The 19,361-nt window shown below is 43.5% G+C and overlaps 1 protein-coding gene across 1 annotated transcript; it reads left to right on the top strand.

The window, feature by feature from the left end:
- The first annotated feature begins 1,760 nt into the window (after window positions 1–1,760).
- Window positions 1,761–17,387, top strand: carhsp1 (calcium regulated heat stable protein 1). The gene is made up of 5 exons (XM_079177663.1): window positions 1,761–1,919; window positions 14,320–14,472; window positions 14,750–14,858; window positions 15,658–15,780; window positions 16,599–17,387. Exons 2-5 carry the CDS (start codon window positions 14,382–14,384, stop codon window positions 16,759–16,761), a joined length of 486 nt encoding a protein of 161 aa, XP_079033789.1. The 5' UTR covers window positions 1,761–1,919; window positions 14,320–14,381; the 3' UTR covers window positions 16,762–17,387.
- The last annotated feature ends 1,974 nt before the right edge of the window (window positions 17,388–19,361 follow it).

Here is a 19,361-nt window from a genome sequence, read left to right as displayed (position 1 = left end):
CAGTCCAAAACCGAGCTGAACTCTGTCTCTGGATCAACCTTTACGCTGTAAAATAGTGATGTTTTAACATGTTTTACTCATACTATTATTTACTTATTTATCTATCCATCCATCCGTCCTGGAATTAGTCCTTTGTTGTTTTCAATAATGATTGATGATGATGGGGCACTGTGGAAAAGAGGTAGGAACGTGGAATATGTTGTGAAACAGATGCAGGAAACAATCAAACGAGTGGAACAGTCATTGGGACGGGGGTTTCAATTTCCTGTTGAGAAAACTACGCTTTTCTTTACAAGAAAAGAAATTGGAACACTGGTCAAAATGCATTTATATGGCATGGAGCTGAAAAGGATGGACTCGTTTATATATTTTTAGGAATGTGGTTTGATGCCAGGCTCACCTGGAATGTACATATTGGGAAAACTGCATGTAATCCAAGCACAAGCATTACAGATATGTAGTGGGCCTTTTAAAACAACATGTGTGCCTGCATTGCATGTAGAAATGGAAGAAATGCCATTGGAGTTGAGAAGAATCCAGATCATGATCAGTTTACAGTACAAGCACATAACAACCATCCGACAATAAGTTCTATTGAGCCATGCTGGGAACATGAAAAAAGGCCAACAGAGAGCTTTGGTTGGGTTGTTAAGAAGAAGGCTGGTGAATTGGGTTTACTGGATAGGAGTTATTCTGCCAGCTATTCCTCCTCGCCACAGCCAGAAATTGATCTTGGCCTCCTTGAACTGATGAGATGAACATTATTTACAGATTTATACAGATGGATCTAAAGACCTTAAGACTGGTAGAACAGCAGCAGCAGCAGCAGTAATCCCATAATTTAATGTTGAGTGTGTGAGGAGACTTAGTGGTGACTTATCTGTGTTTGCACGTGAGATGGTGGCCATAGTTATTTACTTACAATGGTTAGAGGACGTCGGGCCAGAGAGAGGATTTATTGTATGTAATACTGCGATTACTATTCAGAATCCATCAGATGCGGCTGTGTGTTAATTGTGTGTGGGTCCCTGCTCATAGTTAATGGGGATGAGAAGGCGGATAAAGCAGTGTAAAGTGCTTTGAAGAGTGGGAGGAATAACATGAATGTAAATACAAGTATGTCAGAAGCTAAAGTGGTGCTTAAGAGACAAATCAAAAAGATATGGCAGAATGAATGGAATGAAGGGAGTAAAGAAAGGTTTCTTAAAAATTATTCTTAAAAAATAAACCATTGGTTGGGAGTGCAGGATCTAGTGGATGAAATAGGAAAGAGGAGAGGATTCTAACTAGACTAAGGGATGTTCATACTGGTCTTAACAGTTCCCTCTATGTTAGTAGAAAGCAGTATAATGGAAAGTGTGAATTTTGTGAAGAAGAAGAAACTGTGCTGATGTTTTATTGTTCTGTCAGAGGTACGATTCAGAGAGAGAAACGTTTGGAAAAATGGACTGAGAGGGATTGGAGAGGAAAATATCATTAATGTACTAAAGAAAAGCTAGTGACAAATATTGGAAATACTAATAAATAGAATTTGAGGAAACTTTTTTTCTTCTCTCTTTTATTTTATTTTATTCGTTTCCTTTTGTTTGCTTGATTATTTTAATCTTCTTTGTTTTGTTGTTGTATTACAGAGGCTATCCTTCGCCCACACTCCAGATTAGTGGGTGGCGCTAATGCGCCCGAAAGCTGTTTTGCCAACCGCCATTAAAAGCAACAGAAGAAGAAGAAGACGACGTCACGCCTATTGGAGTACGCTGCCTCCGTGCTGAGCCTCACACCCGACGAGTCTCACCCGACGGTGGAACAAACACAATAACTGACGCTAAACTCCGCTCAAAGTTTTCTTCTTTTGTCTCGTCGGACGCGTTTTCTCCGGCTCGAGAACGCCCTTCAGTGGGGAAGTTGTTGGAGTGAACGAGGTGAGTGATGCACTCAGTCACAAAACATTAATAAGTGAACTCTCTCAGCAATTAGCGTTAACTAAGTGAATTAGTTTTTTTTTATCACAAGCTAACTGTCGGGTTTTAGGATATGGTCTCTTTTAGTAAATCATTTGGTTACAGTTATGTGTTGTGGTAAAAGTGGATCATTTGGTTGCTGTCGAGGTTGACACTTGTTTCTCTTTCCACCTTTGTATTTGCGTCCAAGTCCACTAAATTCCACGCTCTTCTTTTTCCATTACAGTTTGTGTTTTCCTGGCTTGTCGCGCGCTCTTCCTTTTGGAGGTCAACGCGCAAGCGCGAGCCAACAACAGAAAGAGAGAGTGCGTGCGTGTGTGTGTGTGTGTGTGTGTGTGTGTGTGTGTGTGTGTGTGTGTGTGCGTGCGTGCGTGTGCGCGCGCGCCGCTTTCATTCAAAGTCTTAAAAAGGTTTTTTTCTCTCAACACAAACCTCTCATTTCGAGTGAAGACGAGCTTCGTGGGCGCTTAAGAGATGTAGGACGGTGCCAGTATCTATCAGCGACTGATTATACGTGGGAAGAGTTTGAGTGCGTGCGCGTTAACCACACAGGAGTGCTTTAGGGGAAAGCCCTTGTTTATGAGCCCTGGTACAGGCCTGTTGGTTGAAACAACAGAAAAACATCAGCTGATTTGGTGGGCAAGGGATTCTGAGTGAGGTGTTTGTTTGTGTGTGTGTGTGTCTGGTTCCAGACTTCCAATGAAGATTGGTGAGGGGGGATGGGTCATGACATAGTTTCAGGCAGGATGTGGCTGGCTCTAGAAGTTAGAGGTGCCCTCCTCAGATCTGCTCACAGATCAGCAGCAGACAGATTCACAGGTCTAAATGTCATCAGGCTACTTGTGACAGATTCCACACGGCTGAACTGGGTTGTTGTCGAAAGCCTGCGTGTATACCGTACTGCGTGTTTTAGCTTGTTCAGGGCGGACTTCAAGGCTGAAATCACATTTTGCCAGTTCATATGTTTAATTCTAGCAGACCTGAGCGTGTAAACAAATTAGCCGTAACGGCCTTTAAAATAACTTAATGCGCAGTGTTCTTCGTACTCACACGTTTGGAAACAGAAATGGTTTTTAACCATTTAAAATAACAAGCATTGCATTTGGTGGTGCCAATAAGACTGTATAGACCAGAATGCATTGCAGCTTGAAGGCATCCCATGCTGGGAGTACTGGGCATGATTGTGATCAGAATCGGTCCAATACTGTGCTCCGATTCCATTCTACATACTAACTGTGTGCAGTGTGTATAGTAATCCGTATAGTATTTTGGCAGTTTTGAAAACATAAAAATTGACTTACTTAAAAGTTTTATTCTCAGCAGAATGAATCAAACTGTCAATCAAATTCAGACCGTTAAAAAAAGATTTCCAAGCTTGTTTTTTCCCATCCCGCCCAAGGCCAAAGGCACACAATCTGCAAAAGTCGTCCTTGCGTATTATGTGTTTTATGGCCATGTCTTTTTACAACGGGGGGGGTTGTAGCTTGTTGTAGCTTGTTGTGAAGGCCTTACATGTTGTTGTGCAATAAGATCTGCTGTGATAGTCCCCCGTGGGCAACAAAGCCATGACAATGAGAGAGAGCTGCTGCATTCAGGGCCTTCCTCAAACTGCTGGAAAAAGTTGGAATCGCACTATCGTCTGAAATATGTTTGTACGCTGTAGTAATAAGATTTCTCCCAATTTTACCAAGAAGATATAACGTGTTGATACCTTACCTTTGAACAGGGCCAGGCTAGCAGTTTCCTCCTTGTTTCCAGTCTTTGTGCTAAGCTACGGTATGCTAGGCAGCCGCAGGCTGTAGCTTCATATTTATCGCACAGACGCGAGAATGATGCCGATATTGTCATCTGACTTTCACCAAGAAAGCAATTAAATGTATTTCCAAAATTGTTGAGCTACATCCTTTTAAATAACAATTTTGAAAGAGTGTTATAAGGTAACCTATAACACTCTCAACTTACATACTTTTTCATTCTTAATTAATCTGGAAATTAATTTCTTGATTCATTTGGTTGGTTAATTTGATCAGAATTAGTTGTTCCAAATCCCCAAATATTCAATTTAGCATTATATTAAACAATAAGCTGGAGCTAGGTAATGTCAAACATTTATGTTATCTAAATTATAATAAACTAGCCAGTCAAACACCAACCAGCCATGTTGCGGTTTACATCCATGTCTGTCCAAAATGTCAGCCCTTCATCATTTTATTCTATTTGCGTTAAATTGCCATAATCAGCATTTCAATTTTTGAGTTATGGCCCAAAATGTGTTTTGTGATATAACAGTGACCACCAAAGTTTGAGTGGACGTTTGTGCCAAGTTTACAGCAATTTGCTCAGTGCTGGGCAACAGGCCTATATCGATATAATATCAATATTTTATTGACATTATATCACTATGGTGATATCAGACTAGATATCGCCTTAGATTTTGGATCTCGTATTATGGCATAAGTGTTGTCTTTTCCTTGTTTTAAAGGCTGCACCGTAGTGCAGTGAAGTCATTTTCTGAACTCTCCACACTGTTGCCCACTCTGTCATTCTATCCACAATACTGACTGTTTATACAAATCTCGCAATAACGACATCGAGGTATTTAGTGAAAAACATACAGTGATATTTGCTGCTTGGAGAGAAATGATGTCGATGACGCGGGAAGATAAAACAGAATAAAAAGGAGTGAGTCATGTTGTAGTGGCCCGTCTGCATTTCACTCACCTGTGTGTAATTGTGTTTCTTACCTGCTGGTTCCCTCAGGGGAGAAAATTCCACTAAGTCGCTTTGAAATATGACTGGAATGTGTTCGGGAGGCTTTGCTATTATGCTTATGCTTTGTGAAACACATCACCACCAAACAAGGTCGTACCAAACCAGCGATGATTTTCCAACTTTGCACGTAGAGAAATAGCCGCGGTGGAAACGGCCTTCAGCAGCAACTTTGTGCGCTCTCCGCGTTGGCAACATCAACCGTCATGGCTGACTTTAGCCTACCTTTTTAGTTTCCATGGACGCAAGAGACCAGCTAATAGAAGACCCAACAGGACATCGGAGGCTGTGTGCCGTGTGCAGCTGGTTAACTGGCTGATTATGCAGTGAGAGAACAGTCTCTGTGAAGAGCGAGCAAGCAGCTTTTTGCTAAACAGTGAAAACATGCATGAATTTAAAGGCCCAGGGAAATGAGGAATGCATCTTCCCAGTTTCTACCCTGGGTTTATTATTCACTTATCTCTTGTTATATGTAACAATAAATAGAAATCATCATAAAAAACCTGTCCTCTTTTCTGATGGTAAATGTTTGACTCATCCTGCCCTCAGGGGCGTTTACGAAATAAAAAAATCATCCAATCAAATGAGACTCTGGTCGCCACAGCGGCCATTTAAAACGGCATTTGTAGATCTTAGACAGGACGGTTCAAGGATCATTTATTTTCATGCAACACAGGGATGCACAACGAAATTCAGTTGCAGCCCATTTGTAACGCAACAAACAAAACGGAAACAGGAATCAAAAAACAACAGTAGTAAGTGCAGCTTGATCCTGGACCACGATGGATCCAGGTCTCTGTGAAGGTGTTGGCTCAACAGTCACCACTTTCATCCCTCTTATCTTTCTACGACCGGGCATCAGACAGCCGCTGGGTAGCGGACTAGCCTCAGGTCCTAGCTGGGTTAGCTTAGCTTCCGTCTTGGCTCTCCTCTCTGGGGCGGCTGAGGTTTAATTCAGAGAAACTTTGGACTCATCCCTGCAGCCCTCTATTTGTCATTTGTTTTAAGATATCCAGGGAGCTTGCATAACACACAGCAGGAGTTGAGAGATCGTTCACTGCAAGAGGATATTAAGATGTCTTATCTTTTTCTCTCGCAAGAAGGGAGAGCAGGTCTCCAGTTTTATTGTCAAATCAGTTCTCAGTTGTCTCTACAGTCGTGTTGAAGGTGGAGCTCGCAAAAGTCTCTCTTTAAATCGGTCAAATCGGCCCTTTCAGGGTTATTTTTCAACGCTTAGCATAGCGGTGCAACATCCACCACGGGCCACATTTAATGCTTGTGTAATGTTCCCCCGTAGCGCACAACTCAAGGTACGGTAGCCTAGAAGTGCAAATCTGAGGGGCAATCGCCAGGACGTGTCTGTGTGTATTATTGTTGCCATTTGTAGTTGAATTCCTGATGCAGTAGGTTTGCAAAATGTGCTATGTAAGAACCAACTTGTGGCTAGTGTCGACAGAAAATGAATCGTCAAGAGTTTAGATAATCAGCTAAGAGCTTTTAGTCTTTTTCAAAGTAAAAGAAAGCTAAAGGTTTGCAATTTTCAGCTTCCAAATCTGAGGATTTTGAAGAGGTCACATTGGCCCTGAGAATTATTTGTATTTATATGAATTGTAAAAATAATTGACAAATTGTCTGTAGTAACCAAATATTACCTGGTCCTACACAGGCAGACCAGAGTGGCTTTGCCTAATAACTCTTTTGAAATCTGTATTTATTCCAGAATTGCTTTCACAATAGAATTAAAGTTTTTTTTCTTTAAATATGTAACAGAATAACAATTTAAGTCATCAGCTGAGTCTTTGAGTTGAGATGTGAAATCTGTTTCTTTGTGTAACGTCTGTTTTTGGAGCCGACCTCCTCAGGTCACCAGAGGTGTCGTATTACACACAGAGAGAGAGAGAGGCCTTGTTCTGCAGGATAAACATATCCACATGTAGTAAAGTTCAGCTGAGCTGTATGTTGATGGGGGGGGGGGCAGGACACACACAAGATCAGGTGTCATTGTAATGTGGAGTGTGTGTTTGGGACGCTGCATTTGTTAGCCTCACTGCTGTTCTGTTAGCAGGAACACAACAGAACACGCAACCTGTGTCTGAGAAAACCTTTATGGAGCTGCACACTCTGTTTAGAGTGCAGTGATCTATTTTCATTAAGGCGCTGTCATCGAAGTTACACTTAAAGGTGCTACATTTGAAATTCAGAGCACGTTTGTGATTGATTGAGGGATTGATTGCCTCCTCATGTCTCTCCTCTAGGATGTACTCTGTGGAGTATTTTTAAGTCTTAAGAAATACCTTTCACCAATAAATGTATTAAATAAATTACTTTAATTCTAACAGTGAGACTTCAATGCAACACATTCTGAGGTTTCTCTGCTACAGCTGTACTTGGTCTGTTATGACCAGTTGCTTATGGTAGCTCATGTTAGCTAAAGAAATCCCATAATTCTCACTTGTGGCCTCAGTCGCCGAGTCCAAAAGTTCCGTCGTCTCGCTTTAAGCTTTTCGAGTTCAAACAAGTGAAGTTTTGTCCTAACTGTCACTTCTATCAGTGTGACGCTGAGTGAGCTGTGGCTCACACTTGGTGGAAGGTGTTTCTCAGTGTGCATGGGGTTTCTGGTGCTTGCCGGTGTTGGGGCACCAGGGGAAGTGTTCTTTTAGTCTGCAGTCTGAATCCCCCTGCACAGATCGAAGGAGGGTTTCACAACCCAGACGGTTATAATCATGAAAAGAAGAGCGGTCACTGTCGGTTTGCAGCAGATTCGGACTTGACTGTAGGGTCAGGACTGTAAAAGTGTTGAAACCAACAGGGTCAAAGTGCCGACATTCCTAAGCTGCCATCCGGTAGGAATTAGACAGTTTGTTGTTGTTGTTGATGGCATTTTATGTAAAGTTTTGTTTTGAAGACATTTAGTCACGATCCTTTTCGTCCATGATCTTTGAACCTGATACTGATAGCCCCCGTACTGTTTGAGGAACAGTTCTTCACTCCCATCAGCTCTGTGTAAGAGGTCACCCTGACTTGACATGAGTCCATATAGAAGAAAAGGTCACGATTCCACAACCCACCCCCGCTGTCAGAAAATGCAGCTGGGAGGGTTGTTTGGACATGTTGAAATTCAGTAAAGCCAGTTTTGAAAGTGAAACACGGACATTGAGTTTATCTGCTACAGAAGTGGTACAACTCTTTTAACTTCATTCTTTGTTCGGATCATTAGTATCTAGTCTCATTCTTGGCCAACACAATACTGAGGAGAAGAGAGCAGCCATTGTCATTTTTCACCAACTCAGCTGCAGTGCCTGATGGGGGAAAAGCTCTGTTGTTGATGCTGCTGTATCAGTTGAGTAACAAATGAAGGGACCACATCTCTTTTCTCTCCGTGTCTTGTTCTTTTCCTTTGCCTCAACTCTGTGTTTTTCACTCTCACTTATCTCAGTGTGGCCCTTCTGCCCATGCACCAGTATGCCCACTAACATTTCATTTCAACACAAATCAACTGCAGTAAAAATGTACCGTTTGGTGAGATAGCAGTAGAAGGTGGCAGGAAGATGCCATTTCAGGTTCGCGTTCTCATTGCAAAAGGCTGAAACAGAACCCTCAAAACAACCAAACCTCAGCTACTGAATCGTTTCCCCTCTCTGGTGATTGCACAGGATGAGATGCGGCTGCTTCCCTTTTCCCTGCTGTATCCAGGAAGTGGTGATCAACAGGCTGGGTCGTGACACCCCGAGGAGAGGGTCAGAGTGAGGAAAACAGGGAGAGAGTAGGAGAAGGGAACGTGGTGTATTGTACGTTGACTTCCTCGAACTGCAGCAAAGATAGCAGAGACGTCGTGCTTGTTGCATCCCACATTGCTGTTGTTGGACTGTCGTCGAGGTAACGGTCAAAAAGGTACAAAACCATCACAGGACAAACTGATCAACGGCTGGCAAGTCTTAATAGCAGAGTGTGGAGAGCGTGCGTCTAATATTCTCCACCATACAAGCTGGATAAAAGGACTTGCTAATTAGCAGCTATTATGAATTTCAGCTTTGAGACCAAAAGCGGGTTCTGAAGGCCAAAGAGATGTCTCTCCGCGGAACAGGAATCATTTAGCTTTCTTTCAAGTCGACTCAAAGGAGTTTAATTTCCATGAACTCAAAGGTTATTAACTAAAGATGAGGCAAAAAGAATAGTTTGATTAAAGGCCGGACTTCGACTCTTCACTGAGTGCACCCGTAGGAATAAATCACCCGCTCAACTGGACCACCTCTTGATTTTATGTATGAAATGAATCATCCTCATCCATAGACTTAGAACGCATAGATCAGGCACTCATTGATGCATACATTTATTGTTTTCAATCATCTTATATATTGATGACTAATGAAGCAAAACTTCAGGCTAAAGGAAGAACCCAGCTTGGAGCGGATCACTATAACTATAAAAGCCCTTCTATGCTTCTTGCGGTCCGTGCGGAACGTCTGGTTGTTCATACTCATTGCGGTCAAAGCATCTCCAAGACCGGACCCCTTCTCTTCTGTAGTCTTGATCTCTTGTTGTAGACTAGTCTACTTTTTTTAGAACTCATCTGGCTGACATCCATCTGCTCGGAGCCAACCATTGCGACGTTGCTACGAAATCTTGGAGGTGCACGGCTCGGCGCTCAGACCCTCCAAAGAACCTCCGTGCGCACTTCGGCCGGGACGCAATTGTGCGATATCGCCGACCGCTCTAAACCGCGACTCGCATGAAACCGGTTTTAGAAAGACGGATGTAAAAGGGATCCGCCTTGTGTGAATATGACGCCACATTCTCGTTGTAATCGGAGTGACTCCGGGAAAAACACAAACTCGGAAGGAAGCCCTTGACGGGGGAGAGAACACGCATACAGATCGTTTCTAGCCACAAGTTAGCCTTCTGCTAGTCGTAGCCACAGCCGTGAGTGTTTGGCTGCGGTTAGCGGAATCTCTGAAAGCTTCACAGATATTGGAAGACTCTCTTTTTGATAGACTTTTTTTGGGGTTGCTTTGCAGTGTAGGCAGCTGTTGCCAATGCTGAAATAGCACATTTTCTGCAGGATAGTTAAAGGCATCCAAAGAGTTAAACGCCCTCAGTTTCTCTTTAGTAGGCATGCTTGTAGATGTCTGGTCATTGAGTCAGCGTGTAGGGGTCGGCCAATCCGGTCCCGCTACTTAATGTCTTTCTCAAGTTTCTCAAGTAACCCTTGCGGTCCCGGACAGTGAGTGACTGTACGTACTCAGATTTTGCCTCAAAACTTGCTAACGCGAGAATTCTTCTTCTCACGCGACTCCATGAGCAGGTAATAGCTACACTCGGTGGAAGAGAGACGGTGACAATCCCGGTAGCAAAGACTAAACTCCCGTGTGATTTCTATTTGGAACGAGCTGGATCCGTTATCTGTAACGGTACATGCTAATGGCACGACACCCGGCGCTGCTCATGTAAACAAGTGCGGTGGACGGAAGGCCGCCGGTGTTGAAATCACACTGTGTGCGTTCAGGCCTCACCAACGTGTGCGTGATTGAAATATGGGACCGATTCTGCATTGACGCACGTCAGAGGATGAGACACACACACACACACACACACACACTGGCTTCCAAGCACACGGAGGGCTCAATGTAATGGGCTGTTTGTGTTTAAGGTTAATGTGTTCTGCCGTCAGCGCTCGACCCTGGCTGCATAATGTGTTTAAAACAGCTCCTCTTGTTCTTTGTGCCGGCGCATGCTCCTCAATAACCTGCCTGCAGCTGTCAACAACCACTGTTAACAGCTGCTTCACAATAGAGACGCCACAATGACTGGGTGGCCATCAGTGGCAAGTCCTCTTTCTTGGTGAAAATGTGACGGTTCACTATTTTCTGACATTTTATGGATCAAACGGTTATGATTTATAGAATCGACAATAAAAATCATTATTTGCGCTCCTACACTTATGTATTTTGTATGTTTATTCTACAATACTTGAGACTTTAAACCTTTTGTACTGAATGAAGCTTTTTTTGACATCCGTGTTTGCCTCATAGACTTTATAGAAGAAGTGGACGCAGTCACGGCGACGTCACTCATTGGTTTTTGGCCGTCACCATCTTTTTTTTTTTTTAACAAAAAAAAAGTGGCACAAGAGGGTGGCGTTAAGTCCATCCCAACGCTGAATAAGACATTTTTAGGCGACCAAAACAGTAACTGGAAACACACTGTTAAAGGGTTAAAGACAAAAGCACTGACAACTCCCAGACTGGACAACACTGGTAATGACCTGTCAATCACAAGGAAGCCAACCCCTAAAGCACACCCTGCTTTATGATCTATTTGACTCTAAATGGACCATCATTCACTGAACAAACATCATGCTGTATGGAAGAAGACTTGAAACTAGAGACTGAGACCATAAACTGCTGTAGAGATATCGAGGACTACCTCTTTACAAGCTGTCGTCCTTTCCTCTGTGAATGCGGCTCTTGATGAATGGATCCAGTCTCGCAGAAAGTGCCGGACTGAAACTCTAAACCAGTGAATGGAGTCTGTAAATACATTATGCAGCCTCTGCAGAGACTGTGGTCATACACAATAATGGCCTCATCACATTGTGTGTGTTGGCCTGAGAGCTAATGTATCCATGTACACATGCCCGTGAGCGTCAGGTGTGTGTGTGTGTGTGTCACTGGGCTGGTATTTGCTATATCAGCACGGTCTCTGGCTGGTGTGGTGATTGGAAAACACTATCATGGAAAATTCCATAGTACACAGGCCCATCGTGTCTGTCCGCTTCTGACATTATAAACTAATTCCAATTTAATTTACCTTTTTAATATAATCTGTGCAAACTCCTCCAGGCCCTTTTAACATAATGTAGATCAAAAGAGATCGGGTCACATATTGATAGGCCCTAACTGTCATCTAACTGAACTCCGTCTGTCTGTATGTCCCTCGTGTGTCTCCACAACCGTTCGTCCGATCGACTTCACGCTCGGCGGGTGCATTGCCGGGGACCCGAGGAAGTGTCGACTCGAGTGTGAAGTTGTTTGAATGAGCTTATCCGGAGAAAGCTGCAAGCAATAAGAAAGAGCACTGCTGGGAAGCTTGAGGGGGTATAAGTTAAGTTACAGACTTAACTTATACCCCCTCAAGAAGATGGGTTTGAACTCCTTCTCTCCTCAACCGATCTGTGTGTTTGTGAGGAATTGTTCTGCCTGTGTTTACACGGATACACATTCAGGTGGGAACTTCGGCAAACGCACACGCAGGCATGTCATCCTGTCTGACCTCCTTCTACAGTCCGTCTGCTCTGTCCTTATCTTCCGTGCTCCTGCTATTTTATCTCGTCCTGTTTTTTCACAGATGATTACAATTCGTCCTCGTCATTGTGGAGGTTAGTTTGTGGCTTTTGGCCGGTTACACCTACAGTCTATGTGCATATCTCTGGGTTGCACTCATTGTCTTTTTGATTCTTCACAGTTCATTTTGTTTGGACGCCCTCCGGCGTTTCGGAGAATAACGCAGCGCCTCCGTTCATGCTCGGGCTATGGCGCCAAGGCGCGAGTATAAAACAAAGCTTTAGTTGAGCAAAAGAAGTTCAAACTTTTTTTTGACAAAGAATTGCCAGTTGCAGTTACTCAAATGTGAGGAATTGGTTTCATGGAATTTGCATTTTCTGCTATTTTAAAGACAAAAAAAGAAACGTTGCCGCGCTCGTTGCCCGGGTTAGATTGTGTTTAGATTCTGAGAAACATAGCTGCCCAACTTTTTAGCAAACGAATCCTTGCATGCACACACGTTGCGACTAATTCCCGTGTCCTAAGTAACAAACAGCGACTTAAATCAAATTTTGGCGACAAAAAAACCCAAAACAAGAGTTAAGACTTGACGGGCTAAATCTGTCCTATCCTTGTCATGTTTTCTTGGCCTCCCTCATGAATTATCTCTTGCTTATCTTCCACTTCTCCGTTCCATTATCTCCCTCCGTCTCCCCCGTCGTTGCTCTCAAACAGCTGTTTTCTCTCCGTGCCCGTTAATGATTTGTACTTCCCGTTTCATTCAGATCCCTTCGGTCATTTTAAATCAATAACCGTGAGTGTGTTTTGAGTTGATTCACATCCCCAAAATGGCCGGCGGGTGGGGGAGGGGGGGGGGGGCGGGCTTGTCATGGTGTGAATAAATGATTGAAAAGTGTGTGTGTGTGTGTGTGTGTGTGTGTGTGTGTGTGTGTGTGTGTGTGTGTGTGTGTGTGTGTGTGTGTGTGTGTGTGTGTGTGTGTGTGTGTGGGGGTGTGTGTGGGTGGGGGTGTGTGTGGGTGGGGGTGTGTGTGGGGGTGGGGGTGTGTGTGGGGGTGTGTGTGTGTGTGTGTGTGTGTGTGGATTGTTTGTCGTGAGCCCTGCTGATCTCCTCCGGGCAGGAAGCATGGCGTCCAGAGAGGCTGTGATTACATTAACCCTCCCGTCTATTGGGTATAGATGGATCAGACGCTGTCCTTTTGAAATGACAACATGTCGCCAGGCTCCTGCTGTGTGTAGCCGACTGCATGGAGGCTGAGCAGACCGTCCTATAACTTGAATAAAACTGAGACCCGCTCAGGATTAGCACTCATCTGTGGATCTTTAAAGAGTCAGTTAAACATCTGTAACGAAACAACTGTGCACAGAAACAACTGTTCTGTCCTGGCAAAAGATACCAGTGCTTTAAAAAAAATAGATTCCACAGAGCTTGATGATCCATCACAGAAGTCATGATCTGCCTTTTGTTCCGTTTGATCAGGACTGAATTGTGCCTGACTGAGTGTTATCTTAGCAGAGCTGCTCTCTGTCCTTTACCTGACGGCCACAGGAAGTGACAGAAGTTCTCAATTACCCTTGAGAAACATCTTTCCTTATAAATTGACAGCCTGTACAACGTCTCATGACAATCCAATATTTGTCCAGATATTTGTGTACCTGTAATAGTCTTAAATCCTGTTTTTGGAGACCTAGAAAATGGAAAGTATTGACGTCCAGGAGCCGACTAACCTGTTCCTGCTGCCAGTGTCATTCTCTCCTTTAATTATATTTGTCTAACAGCGCCTCACCCCCCCCCCCTCTCTCTCTCATGTTTTTTTTTCTCCTCCTTGAACATTATATTCGTTACGGGAAAAGTCCAATCATCGGCGGTTTTCTTTCCTGCCTTTCCCTAATTGGTTGACATAGCTTGTGTTGTCATGACAGATGACGTAAGCCCCGAGGTGAAAGAGGGGACTGTTCTCAGCGTCGGGCCTCGGTCCTCAAACTAGTGTTGCCACGGTAACGGGGGTTCTGAGAATGGCTCCAGCGGGTCAACGATTCAGTTGTTTACGGGGTGAGGTAGAGATGGTGCTTTTCCCAAAACTGAACAAAGGTGTGTGTGTGTGTGTGTGTGTGTGTGTGTGTGTGTGTGTGTGTGTGTGTGTGTGTGTGTGTGTGTGTGTGTGTGTGTGTGTGTGTGTGTGTGTGTGTGTGTGTGTGTGTGTGTGTGTGTGTGTGTGTGTGTGTGACACCGACGAGCATTAATGTCGGTGAATAATGTTTGTTCGTCACCACAATCAGTTCAAAGATTCTTCAGTATCTCCTCCTCTCTCCAGGTGTTTAACATCTTCTTCAGTGACCTCCTTCCTCCCAGCCCTTTGACTGGACCTCCTTCGTGATGTCATCTCAGGCCACGCCCATCCAGGGATCACGCCCCGTGACCCCTCCGCTGACCTCTGCAGGATCCCCACGTTCCCCCGTGTCACCAGGTAAAGGCAGGTTAATTTAGGTACTGTACCATAATCGGTCTTAAAGGGGCAGTGCGCTGATTTTGAAGATACCTCGAGATCAGTTTACTACTGAGCTTGTGAAAATAGTTGTCTCAGAAAACAAGGTTGAGCTTGAATGTCGACATTTTTAAGTTAAGGAGTACTTTCCCCATTGACGCTTAATCACTATTCAGGTGACTTGACTTGACAGAAGCAAACCGCTGTGCTGCCGTGTGTTATCTGTCATGATGTAACCCTCTGTCCTCTGTCCCGCCAGAGTCCCTGCGTCCTCCGGCCTGCAGACACAGAGACCGCTCCCCGTCCCCCATGAGAGGCTACCTCATCCCCAGCCCCCTGCCCACGCGCAGAAACAGGACCTGCTCGGCGTGAGTGCACACACTCTCATGCTCTTCCTGTTGGACGCTGGTGTAACGGACCACTGTCGATCCGTGATCCCTACAGAACGTGTCTGCTCGCATGTGAACAGCAGATTAATGACACAGTTTAACATTAACCATCACAGTGTGAAATACAGCTTTACTGACGATCTTTCTCTGTCAATATTCAGTAACATATGCGATCAGGACATCATTTATGTGTTTCTAGTCGCCGATCTCTGATAATGTTACATTGTAAACAACCAGTCTGTGTTTACATTGACCGGAGGAGAGCTAGCAACGCTAGCAGTAATGCTAGCAGCACCGCTAATGAACGAAGGTTCGCGTTCACTTACATTATGATGCGTTCCGGCTCCGTTCAGTGAAATTGAGTATTGGGCAAAGGTAATTGCACAATCCTGGCATATTACATTTACGCAGAAATTGACTTTCAGAGTATTTATTACGCCTCATTTAATCATCAAACATTTCCTTTTTGTTATTGAAGCTGTTTTGACATAAACGAGTAAATAGATGATTTGAACATTAACTCTCACCTCATGAGGCAAAGGCCTGGAAGACGTTTAAACCAGGGAGTACAAAATCTATATAATAAATACCCACAACTGTACATCGCATGTTATGTTGTTGTAACGTGACATTCGTATTTACACCATTTGAAGCCTCATCAAAATGTCCTGTTTTCAGTAGCTGGTGGATCGGTGTCTTTTGTTGATACACTGACAAAGTAGGACGCTCACTTTTTTTTCTTTCTCTCTCTCTCCCTCACCCCTCCCCCTCCCTGCAGGACTGCTCGTGCGTCAGAGGGTCCGGCGTTTACCGGTGTGTGTAAATGCTTCTCCCGCTCCAAGGGCCACGGCTTCATCACGCCGTCCGACGGGGGCACCGACATCTTCGTCCACATCTCAGAGTGAGTGTGTGAGTGTGTGCTGTGACAACGAGACAAACCAACCATAATATGTTCTAATGACTGAATGAATGAATAATGAGGGCGCTGCTTTAATCACCGACAGAATGTCGGGGTCTGTGTGGGAGTAGAGGGAAACACACACACACACACACAGGAGCTGCAGGAGTGTGTAGGAGGACGGCAGAATATCTGATGACCTTCACCGCGGTGCCTTTGCTATCAGCCACAGGCTTTAAACCCATAGACATCAGCAGTGTGCGCACACACACACACAAACACTTTGAAACCGTGAAACGACAATAAAGAAGTTCAGTTGCGATCTTCCTTCAAAACGTTTGCCATTGGACTCGCTCGGTATGACGTGTGTGTTTTATGTTTGAAGGGCTTTCAGTTCAGTGTTGCCGTCCTCTGATTGGTGGAGTGCGATAGCCTCTGTATGTGTATGTTTCTCTATGAACCCGGTGAAAGTCTGAGGACTCAAATGAGCTCATGTAATGCTCAGTGTGCGGGATTCTTTTGTTCTTTTTTTTTTATGTGTATGAAAAGATTTTCCATCTGTTTCACAATAAAAAAAAATCTCTTTTTCTTCATCCAAACAAAGACGGTAGCTGGAATTGACATACATTATCTCTCCTTGCAATTTTATTAATTATTTGTCATGTTGGTGTATTGCTGCTTCTTTCCAACATGTCGTTCATATTTTCATACAAAACATCGTCATAATATTAAAATGTTTTCCTCCAGATGTTTAGAAAGGTTTTGGAGAATACTAAACTATACCTGTAACTCCCCTTCTCCTCCCCCATCTCCTCCCCCAGCATCGAGGGCGAGTACGTGCCGGTGGAAGGCGACGAGGTGAGCTACAAAATCTGCTGCATCCCTCCCAAGCAGCAGAAGGTCCAGGCGGTGGAGGTGACCATAACCCACCTCAACCCGGGGACCAAGCACGAGACCTGGGCGGGACGCGTCGTCAGCGGCTGAGCGCTGTCCCTCGCTAAGGGAGGGAGGGAGAGGGAGGTCTGAGGGGGAGGGAGGTCTGGTATCAGAGTAGTAGAATATTGGATAGTGGGATTGGGGAGGATTGAAAGTGAGGTCTGTTGGCGTGTAAAGGAGACATGACATGGTGTGCTGGGGTGACTAGTAATCAGAGGGACATATTAATCATCTCTGTATGTTGAAGTGTGTGTGTGGGGGGGGGGGGGGCTTCCTACCTGGGGAGTGAGTAACTGTCCTTTGGGAGACCAAACAGCTGGTTTGACTGCTAAACCAATAGATGTATGATTACGGTGGAACAGATGTTTATCATAGGAAGACATCGCATTAGATTTCCTGCTTAAATGTGTAGACCCCCCCCCCCCCTTTGTGTTGATGCTTTGTTATTACTTCATTTGATCGGGAAGATTCATTCCTGCGAGCTGGAGAACTTCTTCTCTGAGAGCTGGTGCGCTGACAGAGCGGCCGGCTCGTTTGTTCTCCAGGTGTACTGATTGTGCCTACTGCTACCTAGAGAACTCACTGCTCTGTTTGTGCCTCCTTATCCCGACCTCTCTTGTGTTTCATCATGTGTGGGTGGCTGTACGAGTGAATTAAAGCTTTTTAAACCGGTACGTCGTTGTAGATTCCGCATTCATTTTGGTTTTTGGGGATGAATATCTTTGGCAAACTGTGATTGTAGTTAGTGTGACGCAAAATAAGTGAACTGGGCCCGTGTGTATACAACTATATATAAAGCATCACAAGGTACAATTTCAGCTTTTTCATTTTAAATCGTTTTTGTTACATTTTTTATTTTGGAAGTTCAACCTCAGCTCCTATATAATAAGTCTATAATAAACTATGTAACCAAATACACACGCTTTTTCTTAAAGACAAAAATGTTAAGATAAAGAAGCTACAGTTTTGATCCCATTACAGCATAACATAATGCCTTCTATTATATCAGGCTTTATCTGATCTAGAGCTCTGGCTTCAAAATTGTAGTTTTTACTATTCTTTTCTACACATTGCACAGCTTTCTCCTGTTTACCATAAGGGTTCAAATGCATGCTATTATCCTGATTTCCACTATGGGTTTATTTCTGCTGTATTATGGAGCGCTGCAGTATTTGTTGTAATTGACAGACTGTAAAAACGAATAAAAATCCCATTTAGCATTTAGTAGACATAAAATAATTAAATTTAAGGGATTTAAATTCTGTAAATGAATGAATCTTTGGTATTTTACGATCAGGAATGATGTTGGTTCAAAGGGTTAAGTCAATGAAAGGGGGGAAAAATGAAAGTTGTTTTTTTTTGACAGAAACTTGTTTGTCCCCTGAGGACATGTCAACGTTTTAAAGGGATGCACAACGGTGAAGAGGGGTCCTAAACTTTGACTTATGAGTAAGAGAAAAATCTTCAGTGCAGTGACTCCTGTTTTAAAGCCTCCAGAGGGGACGAGTCATGGCTGCATCATGTACACCTTCACTCTAATTGTGTCCAATGCTGCCATGCGTGATAAGGTAAGGTTGTGTTTCCACAGGTATGTCGACAGCATCAAGGCTGTTTGGCCTTTATTAGTAAAAATCTTAAATGAGTTAAAGCATGATATAGTAACTATTTGCAGTGATACTCATCTGTGTATGATTATAGGGGATTGACTTAAAAATGGAACATTATACTTCTTATACATTGTCAGACTTGACATGGACAGTTAACAAATCAGCTTTTTGATTATATATTTAGCAGGCTTAGTGTCGATATATCACCATTTAGGACAAACTATCAAACTACCTTCAATGCCACACAAGTCCAGTAAACATATACTGTATATGTTTGTGAAATCTGAAATCCAGTGTCAGATGTTTGATGCATTGGATTTCCCATGACCACCAGAGATAAACCTCAATCTGCTGCCCTCTTCTGTCCACGTTTGGTTACTACAGCTCGACTCACAGTTCAGAGGGCATACTGTGTCTTCTGCTCACATTTATCCATCATTTTCACCAAGGACACAGATTACTATAATTAAAAATGGAAGACTAAAAGAGGAATGTCAAATAAATGACTATAGCATAAGGGATTTTGTTAGATACAATCTGTATATAACTATACAAATAATTAACAATTTCCTCAACACTCACATGACGATTAATACCATTATTGATACTTCTAAAGAATAACGATACCCAGTATGAATACTTGTAATAACCTTTGGGGAATGTGGAGTTGTAATCTGTAACTGCATTAGAGAACAATCAGCATGTTGATGCTTTTGATTTAATTTTTCAGTTTAGTTACCTTACTTTGAAATTATAATACCGGAAGTAGATTTACTATCGTTTCACCTACAGAACATTCAGATCCGTTTAAAGACGTCATTAATAAACGGCTCTGAGGCTGAGAACGTCTACTGCAGCGTGTTACACGTCACATCATACACAGCAGCAGTCACGTGACTGTAGGTTATTGCAACAGTTACTTTGATAAAGCTGTAATTGTTTGATTACACTAATAACTTTACCGACACTAGCACCGCGTATTAGCATGAATATATAAATCAGTCTCAGTTCTTCACAGTGACCACTAGAGAGCAGTAAAGA

Source organism: Pholis gunnellus (genome assembly GCF_910591455.1).
Source record: "Pholis gunnellus genome assembly, chromosome: 17".
In the NCBI taxonomy this organism is placed as follows: Eukaryota; Metazoa; Chordata; class Actinopteri; order Perciformes; family Pholidae; genus Pholis; species Pholis gunnellus.
Note: the sequence above shows the minus strand (reverse complement) of the source record. Positions and strands in the feature narration are given on the sequence as shown.